General features: G+C 44.7%; 1 protein-coding gene across 3 annotated transcripts in view; it reads left to right on the top strand.

Annotated features, from left to right (window-relative positions):
• The window catches only part of ACBD4 (acyl-CoA binding domain containing 4), a 1,158,671-nt gene extending 1,143,806 nt beyond the window's left edge, over positions 1–14,865 (top strand). For 2 of the 3 annotated variants that reach the window (XM_069634234.1, XM_069634235.1), the window contains one exon: positions 13,713–14,865. In XM_069634234.1, the coding sequence (XP_069490335.1) occupies positions 13,713–13,823 (111 nt within the window). In that variant the 3' untranslated portion in view covers positions 13,824–14,865. The remainder of the gene's footprint in view (positions 1–13,712) is intronic. The other variant, XM_069634236.1, reaches the window with a different exon arrangement.
• Positions 14,866–17,410: the final 2,545 nt, after the last annotated feature.

Below are 17,410 nucleotides of genomic sequence, written 5' to 3'. Positions count from 1 at the left end.
CGCGGCATATTGGGCTTCGAGGTTGGTAAGTAAGGATGCACTCTCCTCATTGGATTTCCAAATCACCCTAAGGATCCCTGCCTCCTTGGACAGTGCGGCACCACGAATGTAGACCTTAAAAGTCTCCCAAAGGGTGGCCTGAGATTCCACAGACTCGGTATTGAGTGTAAAAAAAGTCATCAATACTGGCCCCCACTTCAGACTTGAATACAATGTCTAACAAGGTGTGCGGCTTCAGTCTCCACAAGCGTGTCCCCCCATTACTCTCGCCCCATCTCAACATGATAGTGACTGGGGAATTATCTGAAAAGGTTCTGGGCAGGATGGTAATGTGCACGATAGTTCTTAGAAGTATATCTGAGACTAGCAATCTATCAATACGCAAGTGCAAGTCGTGCACCAATGAGTAGAAAGAGAAGACACAGGAGCCAGGGTGTATCAGTCTCAATGTGTAGACAACTCTCAGCTGAGATTGCACCTCGATAATGGTCTTGGCAGCATTGGAGAGCTTGCGTGTGTTTATGCCGGACCTGTCTAGGTCGGTATCTATGATGGTATTGAAGTTGCCCCCCCCAAAGTATGGGAGTGAGGGGGAACCCAGCTAACAGGGTGGAGAGATGGGAATAGAAATCTGGATTGTCGATGTTAGGACCATAAATATTAAGTAGGACCACCTCCCGACCCAGAAGAGAATCAGACAGAAAGATTTAGCGCCCTAGGGCGTCTGTGTGTTACCTTGTGGACAAACTTGAGGGTTTTGTGGATAAGGATCATAACTGTGCGGCTTTGGGTGGAGTAAGTGGTGGTAGTAATGCTGGCAGCCCCATGACCTGGCAAACCCATCACACTCCTTAGCTAATGCGTGGGTTTCTTGTAGAAAAAGAATCTTGATTTTGTGACGTTCAACATGCAGTTGTAATTTTACACATTTTGACAGGGTTACCCAATCCTCTAACGTTCTAGCTCATGAGCGCAATGCATTCACCTGCCATCAAGATGGTAGGCACGTATCCATATAAGTGTGACCCGGCGAGTGCACGCACCGCAGGGCTCAAACAAGACTAAAAGAGTCATAATCTGGTACACTCAGCCTGGTAACAATTATCAGCTTGTCTCCTCAATCGCATGCCAAGCTATTTCTCAAACATTTGACCCACCCCTCCTTCACCCGCCCCCACGCCCCTCCCAATCAGAAGGGTGACACCCCAATATAGCGTCAAACAAAAACAATCGCAACTCTACCTGGGGGGGCCTGCATGTGAGCCAAGAACGGTTAGTACTCTGACACTGGGCTTGCGAAAACATAGTGTGATGCACAGTTTTGGAGATAAAACATAGAGGAATAGTAAAGGCCGTGGATGGGGCCATTTCTGGCCACAACCCCTCCCAAAAGGACTGACTCATCGTAGAATGGAGATCGAACGAGAAGTCCCAGTGTCGATCTCATTGGTACATGTGGGAGGATCTAATCCCGGAAGAGGTCCGGAGGACACACCAGAGCGGTAGGGTACGGTCAAAACATGATGTGGTGCTTAAAGGGAGCCAGAGGGTGCATCAGGATAAAGGGGTATAGCTGCTATCCAGGAAAGTGGTCCTCAATGAACTTGGAGGCCCCCTACAGAATAGTGAAGAAGAAGACCCTGTCCGCATGTTTGAGCCTCAATTTTGCAGGGTATAACATGGAGTGCTTGACAACAAGCTTTTGGAGACGCTTCTTGGCGGCTAGGAAGGTTTTGCCCTCCTGTTGGATAGCCACGGAGAAATACCGGTATAAATGGATTCTGGCGAGCCAAGTAGGAGTTTGCCTTCGGCTCTGGCTGCGCGCTGCAGAGCGTCTCTGTCGCACTAGTTTAGCACTCTGGCTATGATTGGACAGGCAGGAGCACCAGGCTTGGGCTTCGCGGCCAGGGATCGGTGAGTCCGTTCAATTGCAAACTGTGGTGAAAGCTTCGGGGAATCCAACAAAGAGAGAAGGATGTGCTCCACGTAATCCTCCCTGGGGCTGTCCATTTTATCTTCAGGGATGCCAATAATGCATAAATTATTGCGTCTAGACCTCGACTCCTCCAGGTCCTCATTCATTTTACTGACCACCTGGATTTGCCTGGACAATGAGGTCACCTCTGATCTCAGTGTGTTGATGGTGTCTTCAACTAGTCAACCCAGGACTCCACTTCTGTCACCTGGGTGTCAGTCTTCTCCATTCTGGCTTTGATCGAGCTGATGGTCCCACTCATGTCGTCGAGCTTTGTGTGGAGTGTAGTAAATCCCTCCCACATATACTCCATCATCTTTTGTAATTCAGTGGGTTCAATCACACTCCGGGGAGTGTGTCGGCCTCAGGCTGGGCCTCACTTGGCTTGGGTGTTGGTTTCCTGAACATGTTGATAGAGCCCTGTTTCTTACCTGGCCCCTTTAGTCATGACCGCACAGGATATTTGTGGAGCCATGGAAGGGCACCGTAAAGGGGGGGGGCAAGTTGGTAAGATGAAGGCCAGTGGTGACCAGGTCCGCCCCCGAGCGGCCCAACCAAGAACCACCAGTGAACTGAGCAGAGACGGTAGCTATCACAGAGAAGCCAGCCCTGGGGGAGGGATTTGGAGGAATTAGGTACGGCAGTGGAGCGTAGAGGCCAGACGACGGTGGGGTTCCACCTCCGATCACAATCTAGTGGTATGAGTAGAGCTCTGTTGCAGAGTGGGCTGTGCCCTGCAGCTGTGATCTGGCGGGATCTGTATCAAAATCTGTGCCTCCGAGAAGTAAGGGGCCAGCTATACGTAGGGCCCAGCAGGTACACAGCTACTATGGTCTGGCAGGCTGTTCTTACAGAGAAATAGGGGTTACCAGCTAAGCAGAAGCGCGTACTATTGATGTGGCGGCGTTGCCGCACTCCAAGGCCAAGACCGGTAGTCCCAGTACCTGCTCACTGTGATGTTGGAGCAGTAGTGCCCTACATGTATAAGAAATGGGTTGTGTCTTCCCTCGTAATAGATCAGTCATCTGTATATTTAGACTCCAGCTTGAGCTTTACCGCCTCTCATTTCCGGTAATTTGTGAGTACCAGTGTGTCCCAGCCTGTAGAGGCTGTGTGTACCCCAGGTAAGTTGAGCAACGATTTACCAGCGGGTGATGGCACCTGGGAGAGCCTGCTGGGGTGGTTCCCTCCTCACCAAGGAGAGTGTAATGTCTGTGGAAAGCAGGTGGTATTGCTGTGTCACTGCAGTCTATACGTAACTTCCCCACCTTTTTCTGTGATGGCAGGGTAGGTAGTGGTCACCCACAACTAAAGTCTTCCTTCAACGTGCTTGGGGGGAGCTGCCAGCACCTCCACCTCTCTTAGTTCAGTCTGCAGAGATTGAGGCAGGCTGTGCAGTAAATGTGGGGATAAGGATTTTGCTGGGCCGTTGTTCTAAACCACACGGCCAACTCTGATATGCAGTCAGATTACGACAATAGCAATCAAGAGTCTGACAGGTCCCGTCTCCGTAAGGGACAAGAGTGTAATTAAGGTGGCGAGGGGTGCCCCCTCCGGCGTAATCAGGTGGCGTGCGGGTGCCTAAAGTGAAGTGTGGAGAGGGATAGAATACCTGCATTCCAAATCGGAACATAGTCTCCCGTCCACAATGGCTGTGGTCTGCTGTTAGGGTGAGATGACAGTCCTCCCTCGGGTCCTGTGCGGCAGGGCTCATGCCGCCACGTCAGTCTGTGTCCTCCGGTGAGTCGTGGACTTGCTTTTCGCTGGAACGCGATCTGCTGACCCGTTAATAGGGATGAGGCAAAGTGGGCAGAACGCCGGCTCGCGGTCCTCGCAGCCAGCTCCAGAGACCTTGCAGGCTTGAGAGGTCTGCGCCACTATACAGAGGGAAGCGGCTGCAGTCGGTGTCGGGATGGGGTGGTCTCTCACCAACCAGGAACCCACCGGTCCCACCAGCACCGATCCTGCACGTCGAGATGCCGCCTACTCCCGCACAGCCGTGCCGTTGTGGCTCCTCCCTCACCACGGCCTCAGAAGCCTTGGTCTCCAATTCACAGGCACACAGCTCCTCTAGGAAGCCGGAAGCAGGTCGCAGGGAGGAATCAGGCGATGCACTGAACCCGCAGTATTCCCCAGCAATTAATCTCGCTACTTTTCCAAGTGTAAAAACTGCATCAACAAGGATTTATTATCCTTCAGGATGTTGCCCAGGACGGAGCAACACTATCAGGCAACCATTCTTCAGCTGCGCAACAGCGCCCCCTGCGCCTCTCAATTTAAAGGGGAAGAATATTGGTGAAAAAGGTTCTGTTTTCCGTCTCTAGCGAGGGATGCCCATACAGTATGGAGGAAAAGGGACTATGGACTAGGAGTAAGTTAGTCACTATGGTGAGTAACTTTTAATTTTTTCGTCAAGGGAAGGCAAAGGTTTTTTATGCTGGGGCTGAAACATTTGGAACACAATGGGAAAAAAAGGAGAACAGTATCACTGCATATTTCATAGCGATTTAAAAAATATGCAACACATTTTGTAGATAATGTATTTTACTCATAGATTACTGGAGTATTATTGGGTGGATGTTTGCTTAAATCAGTTTTTTTTCTCTTTTGTGTCTAGTTAGGTTGTTTGTTTTGTCTGATGTGTGGTGTATGTGGCTACCCTTTACTATGGAGGTGATGAGTGGAATACAAATAATATGTTTCATATCTGATGCAGCATTTATGCTGATTTGTGCTAAGTGCAGCTATACATGTGTTGCAATCTTTTTGCTATTGCTGTAACTGTATTAGTTTGCACATGGGACCATTAACTTTTGTAACCTGGAATGGGAAATGCTTCAACTGTCCAAAAAAAGGAAAAAAGTAATCTCAAGGATATGGAGAGCCAAAGCTTTCTACAAGAGACACGTTTACTTGAATGCACAGAGAATCTTTTAACCACTCAAGGTATACACAAGAACTCTCTAATAGTTATATTTCAAAATCAAGAGGAGTATGTATTTTGTTCCGCAGGGGCAAGAATGTTGTTGAAAAGGTGATTAAGGATGATGAGGGTCAGATAATTTTGCTGATATCATTTGTGATGGCAAATGATTACTATTTGATCTTTTTATTGTCTGTGTGCCCTGGGTGGATCTTTTATTGATATGTTAACTTCCTTGCTTGCTGCGTGTTTGCAAGGTGAGAAGATTGTATTGGGTGGAGACTTCAACTATGTACTTGACCATAAAATGGATCGCTCAGCGTCATGTAGATTTATGAATGTGGGAGCGAGTAAGAAATTTGGAAATGTTCTTAAGAGGTATGATATGGTGGATATTTGGAGAATAATGCATCCAAGTGTGAAGGAGTCTTCGTTCTGTTTGCCAGTTTATGACTCGTATTCTAGGATTAGTTACCTACTATTTTCCGGCAAGCTCATTGACAAAACTGTTTGTGTAAATATAAGGGGATGTGGGGTTTCAGATCATGCTTTGTTGGATATGCACCTGCATCTGTATGATGTGAACTCGAATTTTGAAAGGTGGCGAATGAGAACAGAATTTTGAAGGATTTGGTAGTGACTACTGGATTAAGGGCTTTTGTTGATGTTGTCTTTGTGGAAAACAAAGGCTCTGCAGATATGCTTGTGGTTTGGGATAGTTTCAAAGCAGTGATGCGGGGTGAACTAATCAGTCGAACATCTCACATTAGGAAGAAGGGGTTGGAGGAGTTGACATCAGAGGACATGCTCAAAACTTCACAGCAGAGAGTTGCAATTCCGAAATCAGATAATGACAAGTTAGAAATGAAGAAGGCGAAGGAAGCTTTGGACAGCAAAGTTGATATAGAGCGGGAGAGGGGAATCTTTGTAAAACGGAAGTACTGGGAAAGTGGCAATAGCAGTGGAGGATTGCTAGCTAATACACTTAGCGGTATGACTGAGCGGTCCCATGTTCAAAGTGTGGAAAATATTGAAGGTGTACCAGTGACGAGGAAATGTAGAAATTTGCGAGTGCTTTAAATCCTTTTGTGAGTCAATATATGCTGAGAATATTTCTCCTTTAAAGCCAGACTTGGATGACTTCTTTGGGAAAATTGAGATTCCAACATTAACTCATGAGGCTAAGGTTAGTTTAGATGCTCATATTGAAGCAGTTGAGAACACAACAGCAATAAACCAACTTAATATGGCGAAATCGCAAGGGTTGGATGATTTACAGGCAGAGTTCTACAAGTGTTTTATGGCTCAGCTGACTCCGTTTTTGTGTGAACTGTATAATTATATACCGCAAAATGGTGTTGTGTCCTTCCATGAGAAAGGTGTTAATTACGTTAATACCCAAACCAGGTAGAGATCATGGTAAGTGTGGGAACTATCAACCTTTTTCGTTACTCGGTATGGATATTAAGATATTTGCCAAAGTATTTGCAAACAGGTTAAATAATTACATGGGGGGTTTATTCATGAGTCCGTAGGTAGGATTCATGAGGCATAGATTTGGTAATGATAATATTAGAGCAATTATTGATATATTAGGGCTTAGTGGGAATAGAGTGCTGAACACGGTGTTGATTTTCTTAAATGCTGAGAAGGCGTTTGGTAGAGTTAATTGGCCATTTCTAGAGGGTACATTGTTAAAAATGGGAATGGTGAGCTCTCAGACTCGTTTTCTCTGAGAAGGGGCACTAGGCAAGGATACCCATTGTCACCTTTTCTATTCAATATTGCTTTGGAACCTTTAGTGGCATAGATTAGGCAAGAGCAGAGGATTCATGGTGTTTGTGTTGGGGGTGGGGGATATTGAGGTGCTATCCTATGCTGAGGACATGATGATAATTTTGTCTAATCCAGAGGAATAGACAAGATTACTTTTTTTTTTATTGCACATTACTGAAGTACATATTCGAGAAAGTAGAGATGTTGTCAAGACATCAGATAATTTGCGACAAGACAGACGTTTTTCCGCTTTCATCTTCTTGCAGAAGAGGGGATTTTACTTCTTGGAATTGTAAGTGGTCGGAGGATCAGGTTAAATATTTGTGTGTCTATTATACATGATTTAAAGAAGATTGTAGAGTTCAACGTAACTAAGTTGATCAAGGTGACTTTAAGGGATGTGAAAAAGTGGGAGAGGCTGTCTTAAGGTATATTGGCCAAGGTTTACACAATTAAAATGACTCTTTTTACCAAAAATGTTATGTCATTCAGTCGCTTCCATTGAAAAGGTATTTGATGGGATATTTCAGATTTATTTGTGGGGTGAGAGGAAGAAACCAAAAATACTGTGATTTATATTTGTATTTTATTGTTTATATAGCGCTTTAATCCAAAGCGCTTTACAGTTTAACAACACGGGAACATTAAACATGTAACATAGAAGCAAAAACAGTATATTTGAGACAAAACAGAAAAACAGCATATGGAACAATTTGCATTTGCAGAGGAAGAAGAATGGAGGGGAGGGAAAAAAGTGAAAAGGCGTAGGGAGTGTAGGGAGTTAGGAGGGGGGATGGAGATCATGGGGAGACAAGGAAGATAGAGGGACGAGGAAGAGGGTATTGAAAAGAGAGAACATGTGTCATTGAGGGGAGTGGAGGAGTGCTTTCAAGGAGGAACGGAAGGAGGAATAGGTGGAAGTGGAGCGGATAGTGAAAGGAAGGGAGTTACAGTGTAGGGGGGCCAGGAGCGGAAATGAGAGGAGGCGCAAGGTGTTGGGGGGTGGAAAGTAAGAAGAGATCTGCAGAACGAAGGGAGCCAGAGGGGGTATAGAATGAGAGAAGAGAGGTAAGGAGGGGCAAGGTCATGAAGAGATTTGAAGGCGAGACAAAGGAAGTGAAATTTAAGTTGGGAATGGAAAGGAAGCCAGCCAAGGTTGGAAAGTGAGTTGGAGATGGAATCATGGGGAGAGAAGACAGAGGGTACGGATGGCAGAGTGGTAGAGGGATTTAAGGGGAGCAAGATGGGGGGCAAGGAGACCGAAAAAAAGAGAAGAACAGTAGAAAAGGCGAGAAAAGATAAGAGAGGAGATTAAGAGCTTGGTATCATGCAAGGTGAGAGAAGAACAGACTTTACAGATATTGAAGAGGTGGTAGCGACAAGAGCGAGATGTAAGGGAAATATGGTGCGTAAAGGACAGGGATGAGTCAAAGTAGATTCCTAGATTCCAGGCATGATGGGAAATCGGAAGATTAGAAGGGGGAAAATGAATAGAGGGAGGGGGAGAGGGAGGAGTGTCCGTATTAAGAGAGAGATAGTAAGAGGACATCCAATTTTTAATGGCGGTGAGACAGGTGGAGAGATTTAGATGTTGGTCCGGAGAGAAGGAAGAAAAGGAGAGGAAAAGCTGAGTATCATCAGCGTAGAAATGGTGAGAAATAACGAATGATGAGATGAGAGGAGCGAGAAGTGAAGTATAGAGAGAGAATAAGAAGGGTCAGAGGGCAGAGCATTGGGGAACGCCGTAGTCCAGATGGACGGTGGAGGAGGTATGTCCGCCCCAAGAGACGACGAATGAGCGGTGTGAAAGGTAAGAGGAGAGCCAGTTAAGGACTGAGCCTTGGAAGCCAAAGGAGGAAAGTGTTAAAGAAGGCGGTGTTGGATACCCGTGCCTGGACAATTATTACAAGGGGTTTTTGCTTAAGAAAGCGATGTATTATTTGGAGGATGCAGGAGATTCAGCACCACTCTGGATGGCGATAGAGAGGATGTGACTTCTCGTTATGTGTTGGAAAATATGTACTACATGCAGAAGATGCCAAATGTGAAAAATGTTACCCTTTGTTGATGCTACAAGGGAATTTCTGACTTCATTGATGATAGCTAATAATAAAAAACCCTGGTTGCATCGAGATGCATCATTCTGGCATAATCCTGCGCTCCAGATTAGCAATAAAACCCTATGTTGGCGAAGTTGGGTTACGAAAGGAATGTTGAGAATAGGAGATGTTTTAAGCAATGTCCATATTATTAGTTTTACAATAGTATGGTGGCAATTCTGTTCGGGAAAGAGAAAACGTGAGCGATATACAGAATTGAAGTCTCTTCTCTTGGACAGGTTCGATATTGGATATGATGAGCACCCCATTGATAGCCAAGCCGTAAATGTGTATGATTTTTTTATTTGCAGCCGCAAATGTTGTCAGCGTTTCTTAATATGGCTCCTATGAACCCTTTACATGTTGATTCATGGGCAAGTGAGTTAAATTGTGAAATTTTGACCAAAGACAGGAATTATTTACTGAGGGCCGAGTTCAAAGCCAAATTAGATTTGAATTTACGGCTTAGTCAGCAAAAGATTTTTAGGGCGACTATATTGGACACCTGTATAGCTATATGGTTTGGGATTGTTGGGAGATGACGCATATTGTTGCTGTGGTAGAGATAAGGGCAAATTGATGCACATGCTTTGGGGCTTTTCTAGGGTTCGAGGCTTTTGGAGGGATGTCTTGGACAGACTGAATGTGACACTAAACATAATGTTCCCTAGGACCCCCACACACATTATTTTTCTGTCGGGTAGAGGGCAATGCGAGATGGCTAGGCGGTACAGACAATGGATTGACAAAGCTTTGAACATGGCGGAAAAGTAGACATTGAAAGTTTAGAAAAGTATGAAGAAACCACAAGTGGAAGTACAGGTCCTGTCTAGTTTTGAAAAGGTAATATTTTTGAAGTTGGACCATGAGGGACTCTATCGGGAGTTATCAACACCTTTTAATGAATTATATGACTAGGGACACTTTTTGTATTGCACTAAGTCATTCTATGATTGGAGATTGGGAGGGAAAGGGGCCCTTGTGTTGTGTGAGTGATGTATGTTTTGTGTATTTGTTTGATGGTTTTATTTCATTTTTTGTTCGTTTTGGTGAATACGGTGTTGTTCTAGGGATAGTTATTATAGTCGTTGGTTGTTAAGTTGGAATCTTAAAAAATACAAAATGTGTGTTAAGAAGTCTATTGGTATATACTAATGAAATTAGTTTGTTACAAATTTTGCATATTTCATGCCGGCTGTTGAATTTTGTGTGTTTCTTATTTAAAATGCATAAATAATGTTTTTAAAGATACGCATCTTCAGTTGATCAGCACTTTCTTCCATCACTACTCTAAGAGGTTGTTTATACTGCAGTCTGCTTTGTAAATGACCTTGCTGATTGTTAGTCCACTACTCTGCCTTTTAGCCCTCTGGTATCTTCACAGCCTCTGAGGGGGGTCACAGGAACAGGGCCCTATAACTTCCATTTTCCATCAGTGAAATGGTGTCACATGATTTAATAGGACTTATATGTGTGAATATTATCGGTATATATAGATTGCAACTTTACGTCAGAAGAATGGAAACCATCAGTAAATAACTTGTGTCTATGGTTTGTCTACAACAGTCTTTACTCTGGGAGCTGATTTGTCAGACGATGCAACGACTGAAGATTAAGGCAAAGTAGTTGAGTAGCCAGAGACCAGTCAGGAGCCCCATTAATTTGTCAGTAGCGTATCAATGTAGAGAGGGTTTGCTGTTTCCTAGTGATAGCAGAAGTAAATCATCCATTGCTTTAAACCTTGCTGGAACACAGCTGTATTGTGAGTAGGCATGCTTCATTCACCGAAGAGGTAGTGCATTGCTCTGAATTTGGCACAAGGTGTCTGTTGGAGCCTCTTATCTTTTGGACATCAAATTGAATCCAACCACTACTTTTGGAGTGATCAGAATTCATTACCCTCTGTTAACGTCTCACTCTATGTGAAATTACTTGCTGATTTCAAGCTTGTTCACAGCTGGCATATTTCAGTGAGCAAGAATCGCCATTGCCATGTTTAAGAAATGTAATTCTTCTTGTCATTGCCCCTACATGGAGGCAAAGGATTGATTGGGCATGGGATCTGGACTACCTATGTGAATACGTATGTGAACCACAGGGTGTTCAGTCAGAAAAACAGAATTAATCTGTGTCACAAGTCGGACGACCCTATTTTGACAAATTTCCATACCAACCGTACATATATACAAGGTCGGTCGGCGAAAAGGCAGTCAAGTTTGTTGAAAAAAATATAAATATTAGGACAGAAGGGAAGCGATGGGGCAAATGGGAAGATTAGGGATGGAGCCCCACTTAAGGAAATAATCAATCCAAAGTGCAAAATATAATTGTTGATTTTGCTCTTTTGCCTTTTTTGGAAGAAAAAAAAAATCAACAAACTGACATAGGAGCGGCAAACTGGAAGCAGTGTGGAAAATGCTCTCACTGCTTTGAAGAACTGAGTCTGCAGTACTCTTATTCCAGCCCCTTTCATAAGTACTAATTTGTTATATAGCTTCCATCGGAAGCTATTACCAACTGTTTATCTGTTTGAATGCTGTATGCTATGACATCAGTACATACGATTATGAAATTCATGTTTAACTGCTGTGACATCATGTGGTGTGATGGGAGAGATTACTTGATATTTGTATGTGATATATAGCTCCCTCATGCATCCCCTCTACACCCCCTGCAATGGTGGTCCATGGACACAGCCGAGGGAGTGCAAAAGGTACAGAAGGGAGCCAGAGATTATAGATGGATAGCTGTCAACTACATTCTACCTTGGAGGTCCGAGTAACATCATAGTTCAAATCTGCTAACCAGACTTTACACCACTTTTTTTTACCTTCGATTTGTATGGTGCCCTCTATTAACAGGATTCAGTAACTGCAGCCCAGGTTAAGAAGGCTATTCAAGGGCTGAACTATGAAACTTTACTCCCATAAGCGTTCAGCCTAAAAGGATTCCTGCCTCATGCACCACTATTACCATTCCCATAAAGGTCCTAGCAGGACTCAGGAACCTGCAGGGTATGGTTTCAACATGTCCAGGCTCACCATGACATTGTGGAAGGCTCAAAAACCTGACCACTGCTGAGCCAGAGACTGTCCTTTTTGTTTTTAAGCAGTTTGCACATAAGCACAGGCACAGGGCATGGTCAAAAATACAATCCTTGTGGGTAACCATGATTTAAAAGACAGGCGAGATTCATAATCTGGATGCTGATTGAGGATAATACTATTGTCAAGGTAATTTTGTTGATCAGGGGGATTCTTCCAGTGCTCTTGCTGGTGGCATTGACTAAGTAAATTCGATAGAACAAAGAGTGTTTTTTGCCCGAAAAGAGTAGTTAATAGAGGCTGTTTTCATTTGGTCACAGCATGAGCATTAATGAGAAGGCAACTGCCCCTGTTGTTTTCGGTTTGATTTGGAGGATGGTGCTGTCCGGTATCCTGTGTTGGAGTTCATCCTGCAAGAGGCTGTAAAAGTTTCACTTAGGATTGTAATTGTCTTCCTAGCTTGAGTAGCTGGTTGTTTGAGCTGTTTTGTTTATTAATGTTATTTCATTAAGTTACAGTGAATTATACCTAGCTCATACTATACAGACCCAAATCTTATTGTGCACAAGACCTTCTCCTCTTCCCCTCCCCGACCTCTTACCCCATGTTCTCTCCAGGCATACTCCTACACACGCCAACATTCCTCTCAACACACATGCTTTTGGTGGGTGTCACCTGCTTTGCAATCGGCAGACTCCAACTCTAAGCCCCCTGCACGCCCTTCCTCTTCAATGGGCCTTCACCTGCCTAAAACGAAATTGGGTGTTTTCATGCACTTTACCAACACTAAAGGTTGATTGCTATGTGTCAAACTGATGGTGCTGACAATTGTCAGCTGGATTGGCAAACCCAGTGCTGTCCCTTGATACAGGGATTGTTTCTTACAAACTAATCTGGTGAAAGCATTCTCCACTACTACGGTTTGCTTGAGCACCTCTCAAGACCATCACGCAACCACTCAGTAACTACATATAATGTGATACTTTGAGGGGTCTAGATATTGCCATCACAATCTAAACCAAGCTGTACTCTCCTAAGTCCTTCACTCATGCTCACAAATAACAAATCACACTGAAGAAACGCGCATCCCTATCTGGACAACCATATCCACTCCCACTCATCCCAATTGCATGTCCTCTCGGATTTTGGTCATTCTGTTGTCTAATTTCTCTTTTCTATCACCTCCTCCCCAACCCTTCCTTCCTTTCCACAGACTAAGGTCTGGCAAGACACTGGCACAGTCACAATTTGGCACCTTTCGGACAAGGCCAGGCATAGTAAGACCACAACAGTGGCAATGGGTGCAGTATAAATATTGGATTAGATAACTCAATTTTCACTCTCGTCTTTCAGATTTGACTCAAAGCAGGAGGTATGGCATTTTCACTGCCAGGTATGTTTTGTTTTTCGTTTTTAGGTTGTGTGGTATGGCATGAGAAGGAAACTGGTCTTAATTTAGGTTTTATGTATTTCCCTCATGCATGCCCTCTCCACCCCTGCAATTCTGCTCCATGGCCACAACGCTGCGGGCAGAAAATAGATGTGGGGGCATACACAACATAGAATTATAGCTGTGTAACGTTCATCTACTAGAGCAGTCACCCTCAGAGTTCCTGGTTGCATTATAGGCACAGAGAGCGTAAGTAAACTTGTCTGTCAGATGTCCCTCTGAGCCCCTCTTTGGTGTATATCTCCATAGTTGATAGCTATACTCATCTATTATTTTATATTTTGATGTCACTAGTGCTCTACATGGAGTCCCTTCACAGTAAGAACAACGTCTATACAATGTCCTAATTCCTGATAGCTCTACTGAGTAGCGAAAAGTTTTCATTCCTCATCAGATGGTTCCATGTCTGACATGATGTTCATAATCTTATGTTTCCTTTCTGCAGAAGCACTGGTGGCAAATGCCAGAAGCCTTGGGTCCAACTCTGCTGTTTCTTGTCCTTTGGCCATTTGTAGTTCAGTGGATGCTCCATAAATATCGACACCGAAAAAGATGACTTCTGTTTGTTTTTTTAAAACTTTTTGACTAGCCAATTTCCAGTAATCATAAACTTGAAAAAGGAAGGGAAACCAAGGTGTGTTCTCAATGAGCAAATCTAACTATCCAGCGAAGCAATTGCAAGAATAATATGAAAGCTTTTTTCATTTTTTAAAAGCAAAACCTTTTACTTTTCGCCACACCAACACGTGATACATTTGGTCATGTGAAGACGCTGTATGGCCTAATATGCCAAAAGGAATTTGAATCATGAAATGCGCTGTAAAGTAAAGACGAGGAAACTGGAAGTTGAACACCAATTTGGATCTCGTATCTAGGTGATGGAGAAGCTGTGTCTGTCCGTTGTGTGTGTTAGATATGTATGTTTTGTCGGGGGCATGAAGCTCTGCTAGCTGATACAAACAAGCAATATTCTGGATGGAAATTGTGTTCCTCACTTTCTCTAGTACAGATAAACATGGTATGCTCCAACAGAATCCCTTGTTCCTCACCTTAACTTCGGCCCTGGCCATCAGCCTACTGATAATTCTTAAGAACTGACACTATTCCCATGAGAAATGCCATATTGTCTTGTTGTTAGTGCTTGTTCGCTGGTTTGTGGTATGTTTTTTTTTGTTTTTACTTCACCTGATCTACTGTTGTCCCCAAATGACCCACTGAACAAGAATGCGTGTTAAGCCCCAGAGCCCAAGGTTTGGACTTGTGTGCATTGAATGCCTTTTTACCTCAAATTCTTATATCACCATTTTATTCTACCCAGGATCTCTATAAAGTACAGTGAACAAACCTAGGAAGTAATGTCATAAGGTACATGGACAATTCTGCCTTTGGAAGTCCTGGCAGAGCGGAATGGTTTTGCATGCTCTGCATGTGTACATCTGACTGGGAAATATACAGTCGCTCGCCAAGATTACTCACTGCTTGACCATTATTGTATCCTCCGACCTTGCCTTTCATTAATCTCCTCAGTGGAAATACTGAAGCACACTCCATCGCCCGTTCTGAAAAAGCACCAAGTAAATAAAAATGGATAAAAAAAATGAGTCTTTGCTGGTGGTCTGTTTTTTGAAGGAAGAGAGGGGTTCCTGGGAGAAAATAATGTGTTGACTATCCCAAAAACTGTGAAGTGTACTGGGAAGGTTAGATATCTTAAAATAAGTGTACCAGAATACCATATGGAGGTATGCACTGCTAGCCAATTGTATACAGTAGCAGACACTCTATTTCTGACTTCAAGTACAAATCTAAGGCATGGGCTTCAAATTGGAATGTGTAACTAATTTTCTTGATCTTATTTAATAGAGAAAAATGGCGTACTCTAATTCAAACCAATAACACAAAAATAAAAATGTCTGAAGAATTCCTTGACGCCGTCCAGGGTCGAAATTGACAGAGCCCTGCAGCTAGGCAGGGCAAAAGCCCCACACTATTCAGGACATCCATCCTATCCAAAGAACTGTGCATGTTGTTTTGTTGGTAATGTCACAGGTCTCTTAGCCAGGGTCAGGCTGGGATTAAAAGTAGGTCCAAGCAATGTGGGTAGCAATATAGAAGTAGCCCACAATCGCAAATTACTGTATTTTTGCTGGGGCGATCGTTGAAATGTGTGAAAAATAGTTCATTGCAGTACACTATAAGTCAGTAACGTTTCTCAAACCTCCTAGCTGCACAGTGGTTTGAACCACATGTCCTATAGTACAATCCGTGCCTGCCCTTACTACATTTTCCAGGAGTGTCCCCTCATTTTTTTTCAGACCCCTGCTGACAGCAACAACATTTGTAAATGCCAACGGTAGAGCAAAACTGACAATCACCAACAATGGAAAGACAAATACTGAAACTGTACTTTCTTGTGTTTATGGGAGAGACTGATTCAGTTTATGGTCTGTTTAAGTTTGTGTTTTTAGGCTCCTCATTTAAGATAGTCAGACTTGTAACCCTTTTAATAAAACTAGAATATGGATACTGAGTGGCTCATTTTCTAAGTCTTTCTAACTGTACAGAGGACGACAATCATGTGGAATTATGTGCAGTGGGGTCCCCTCAATGCGATTTTGATTGTTTGCATTTCAGAGTACAAACAGGGCATGGAAATCTGGGAAGCTTTGGGTTTTCATGCATTGTTTGCCCTTCATAGAGTATCCAGTGCATGTGTCCCTTTTGAGCAGGCAATCTGCATAGAGCCTGTGTTCCGTGCCTTGGAAACATGCATCCGGTGCAGACCTACATGTTTTGTGCTGGATCTCTGTGCAAAGATCCCTCCGCAGTTGCCTTCTGCACATGCAGGCCAGCAATGGATTATTCGGTCCAGTTTCTCCTGAACAACTGTCCTTCCAACTTGGGTAAGGAAGTGTTTGGTTCCCGTACAGGTGCGGATCTGTTCCTTCATTTGTGGACAGGAAGTCGCTCACTCAGTTCATGGGCTTTCTAGAGACTTTTCCGGGGATGTCAGCTTTGGGCCTTCTGGAATATAGATAATCTTGAGGCCTACCAGTGGGCACGCTGTTGCCAACATCAAAACTTCAGTGTCGGGGGGCGCTGTTGAGCAGCCAAATTAAATGGCTGCCTAGAGCGAGTGCTGCGCACAAAGGCACAGATATCTTGTAAGGAGGCGTCAATATCCATTGATATTTCTAGCTGCAATTTTAAGAAAATGCAGATAAGACCCTGGGGCATGTTCGGTGTGCAGCACAAGTCCCTGGCAGCCCAGGCTACTGTTGACACGACCAGCTGCAAGGAGCGACCGCCACACACGCTGAATTGAGGACCTAAGCAGCCTGGCCTGATTCCCACCTGATGCCGCGCTGAGGGTGCGTCCGGAGCAACCCCTGCAGCATTCCCACAACCATCTTCGTATTAAGCGGCTTGACTCCAGGGTCCCCGCTGTGTCACATTCTCTCTCCTGGTCCCGGCCTTCGGTTGGGAGTAACGAGGTAGGCCCGCCCATCCCTCCGAGTCTCAGCACGGAGGCCCTGCAGTGAGGGACCCGTGGCACAACGCTGGCCGGCACTGCAGCCCTGAAGTGAGGGAGAGTCACCTTGCAGCAGCCGACCGGCAGCGAGGAGGGGGGGGAGTAAGCATCCATACACAGGCAGACTGAGGTGAGGAACACCACCCCCCTCCCCTGCCATACGGAGCTACCTCTGGGCTAACTCAACAACCCTAAACTGCCCCCAGCCCCTGGATCCTTCTAAGCAGCCAAAAACAATGCAGGGGAGGCCCTTGTCACTGTGGGGCCCCATCTGCCCCCCACGCCCCTGTATAACTGAGTCCCAGTGCGCTACACGAACAACCAGTGGGAAAGGGAGACTCCCCCAACATGAAGGAATAGACTAGGCTCTAGGGCTGGAAGACTGGTCCTAGACCTTTAGCACCCCTACAGGTAGGAATAACAACCTCTTGACCCGCACAGGCACTCGGTCCTAGGGTGGAGACTGCGATCATGAAGCACCAAGCTTGAGCGACCTGATGGCTTGAGCGAGCAACACACTGGATGCCCCTTGGACACCCCTGATCCCCAATTGCATATACTGATACTAAAAGGAGGGAAGTCAGAATATATAACTGTGGTGGACCACTGAACTA

The sequence above is a fragment of the Ambystoma mexicanum genome, chromosome 13, assembly GCF_040938575.1.
Source record: "Ambystoma mexicanum isolate Mex_15411 chromosome 13, UKY_AmexF1_1, whole genome shotgun sequence".
Taxonomy (NCBI): domain Eukaryota; kingdom Metazoa; phylum Chordata; class Amphibia; order Caudata; family Ambystomatidae; genus Ambystoma; species Ambystoma mexicanum.
The sequence above is the reverse complement of the archived record's forward strand: the minus strand, read 5'-3'. Positions and strand labels throughout refer to the sequence as shown.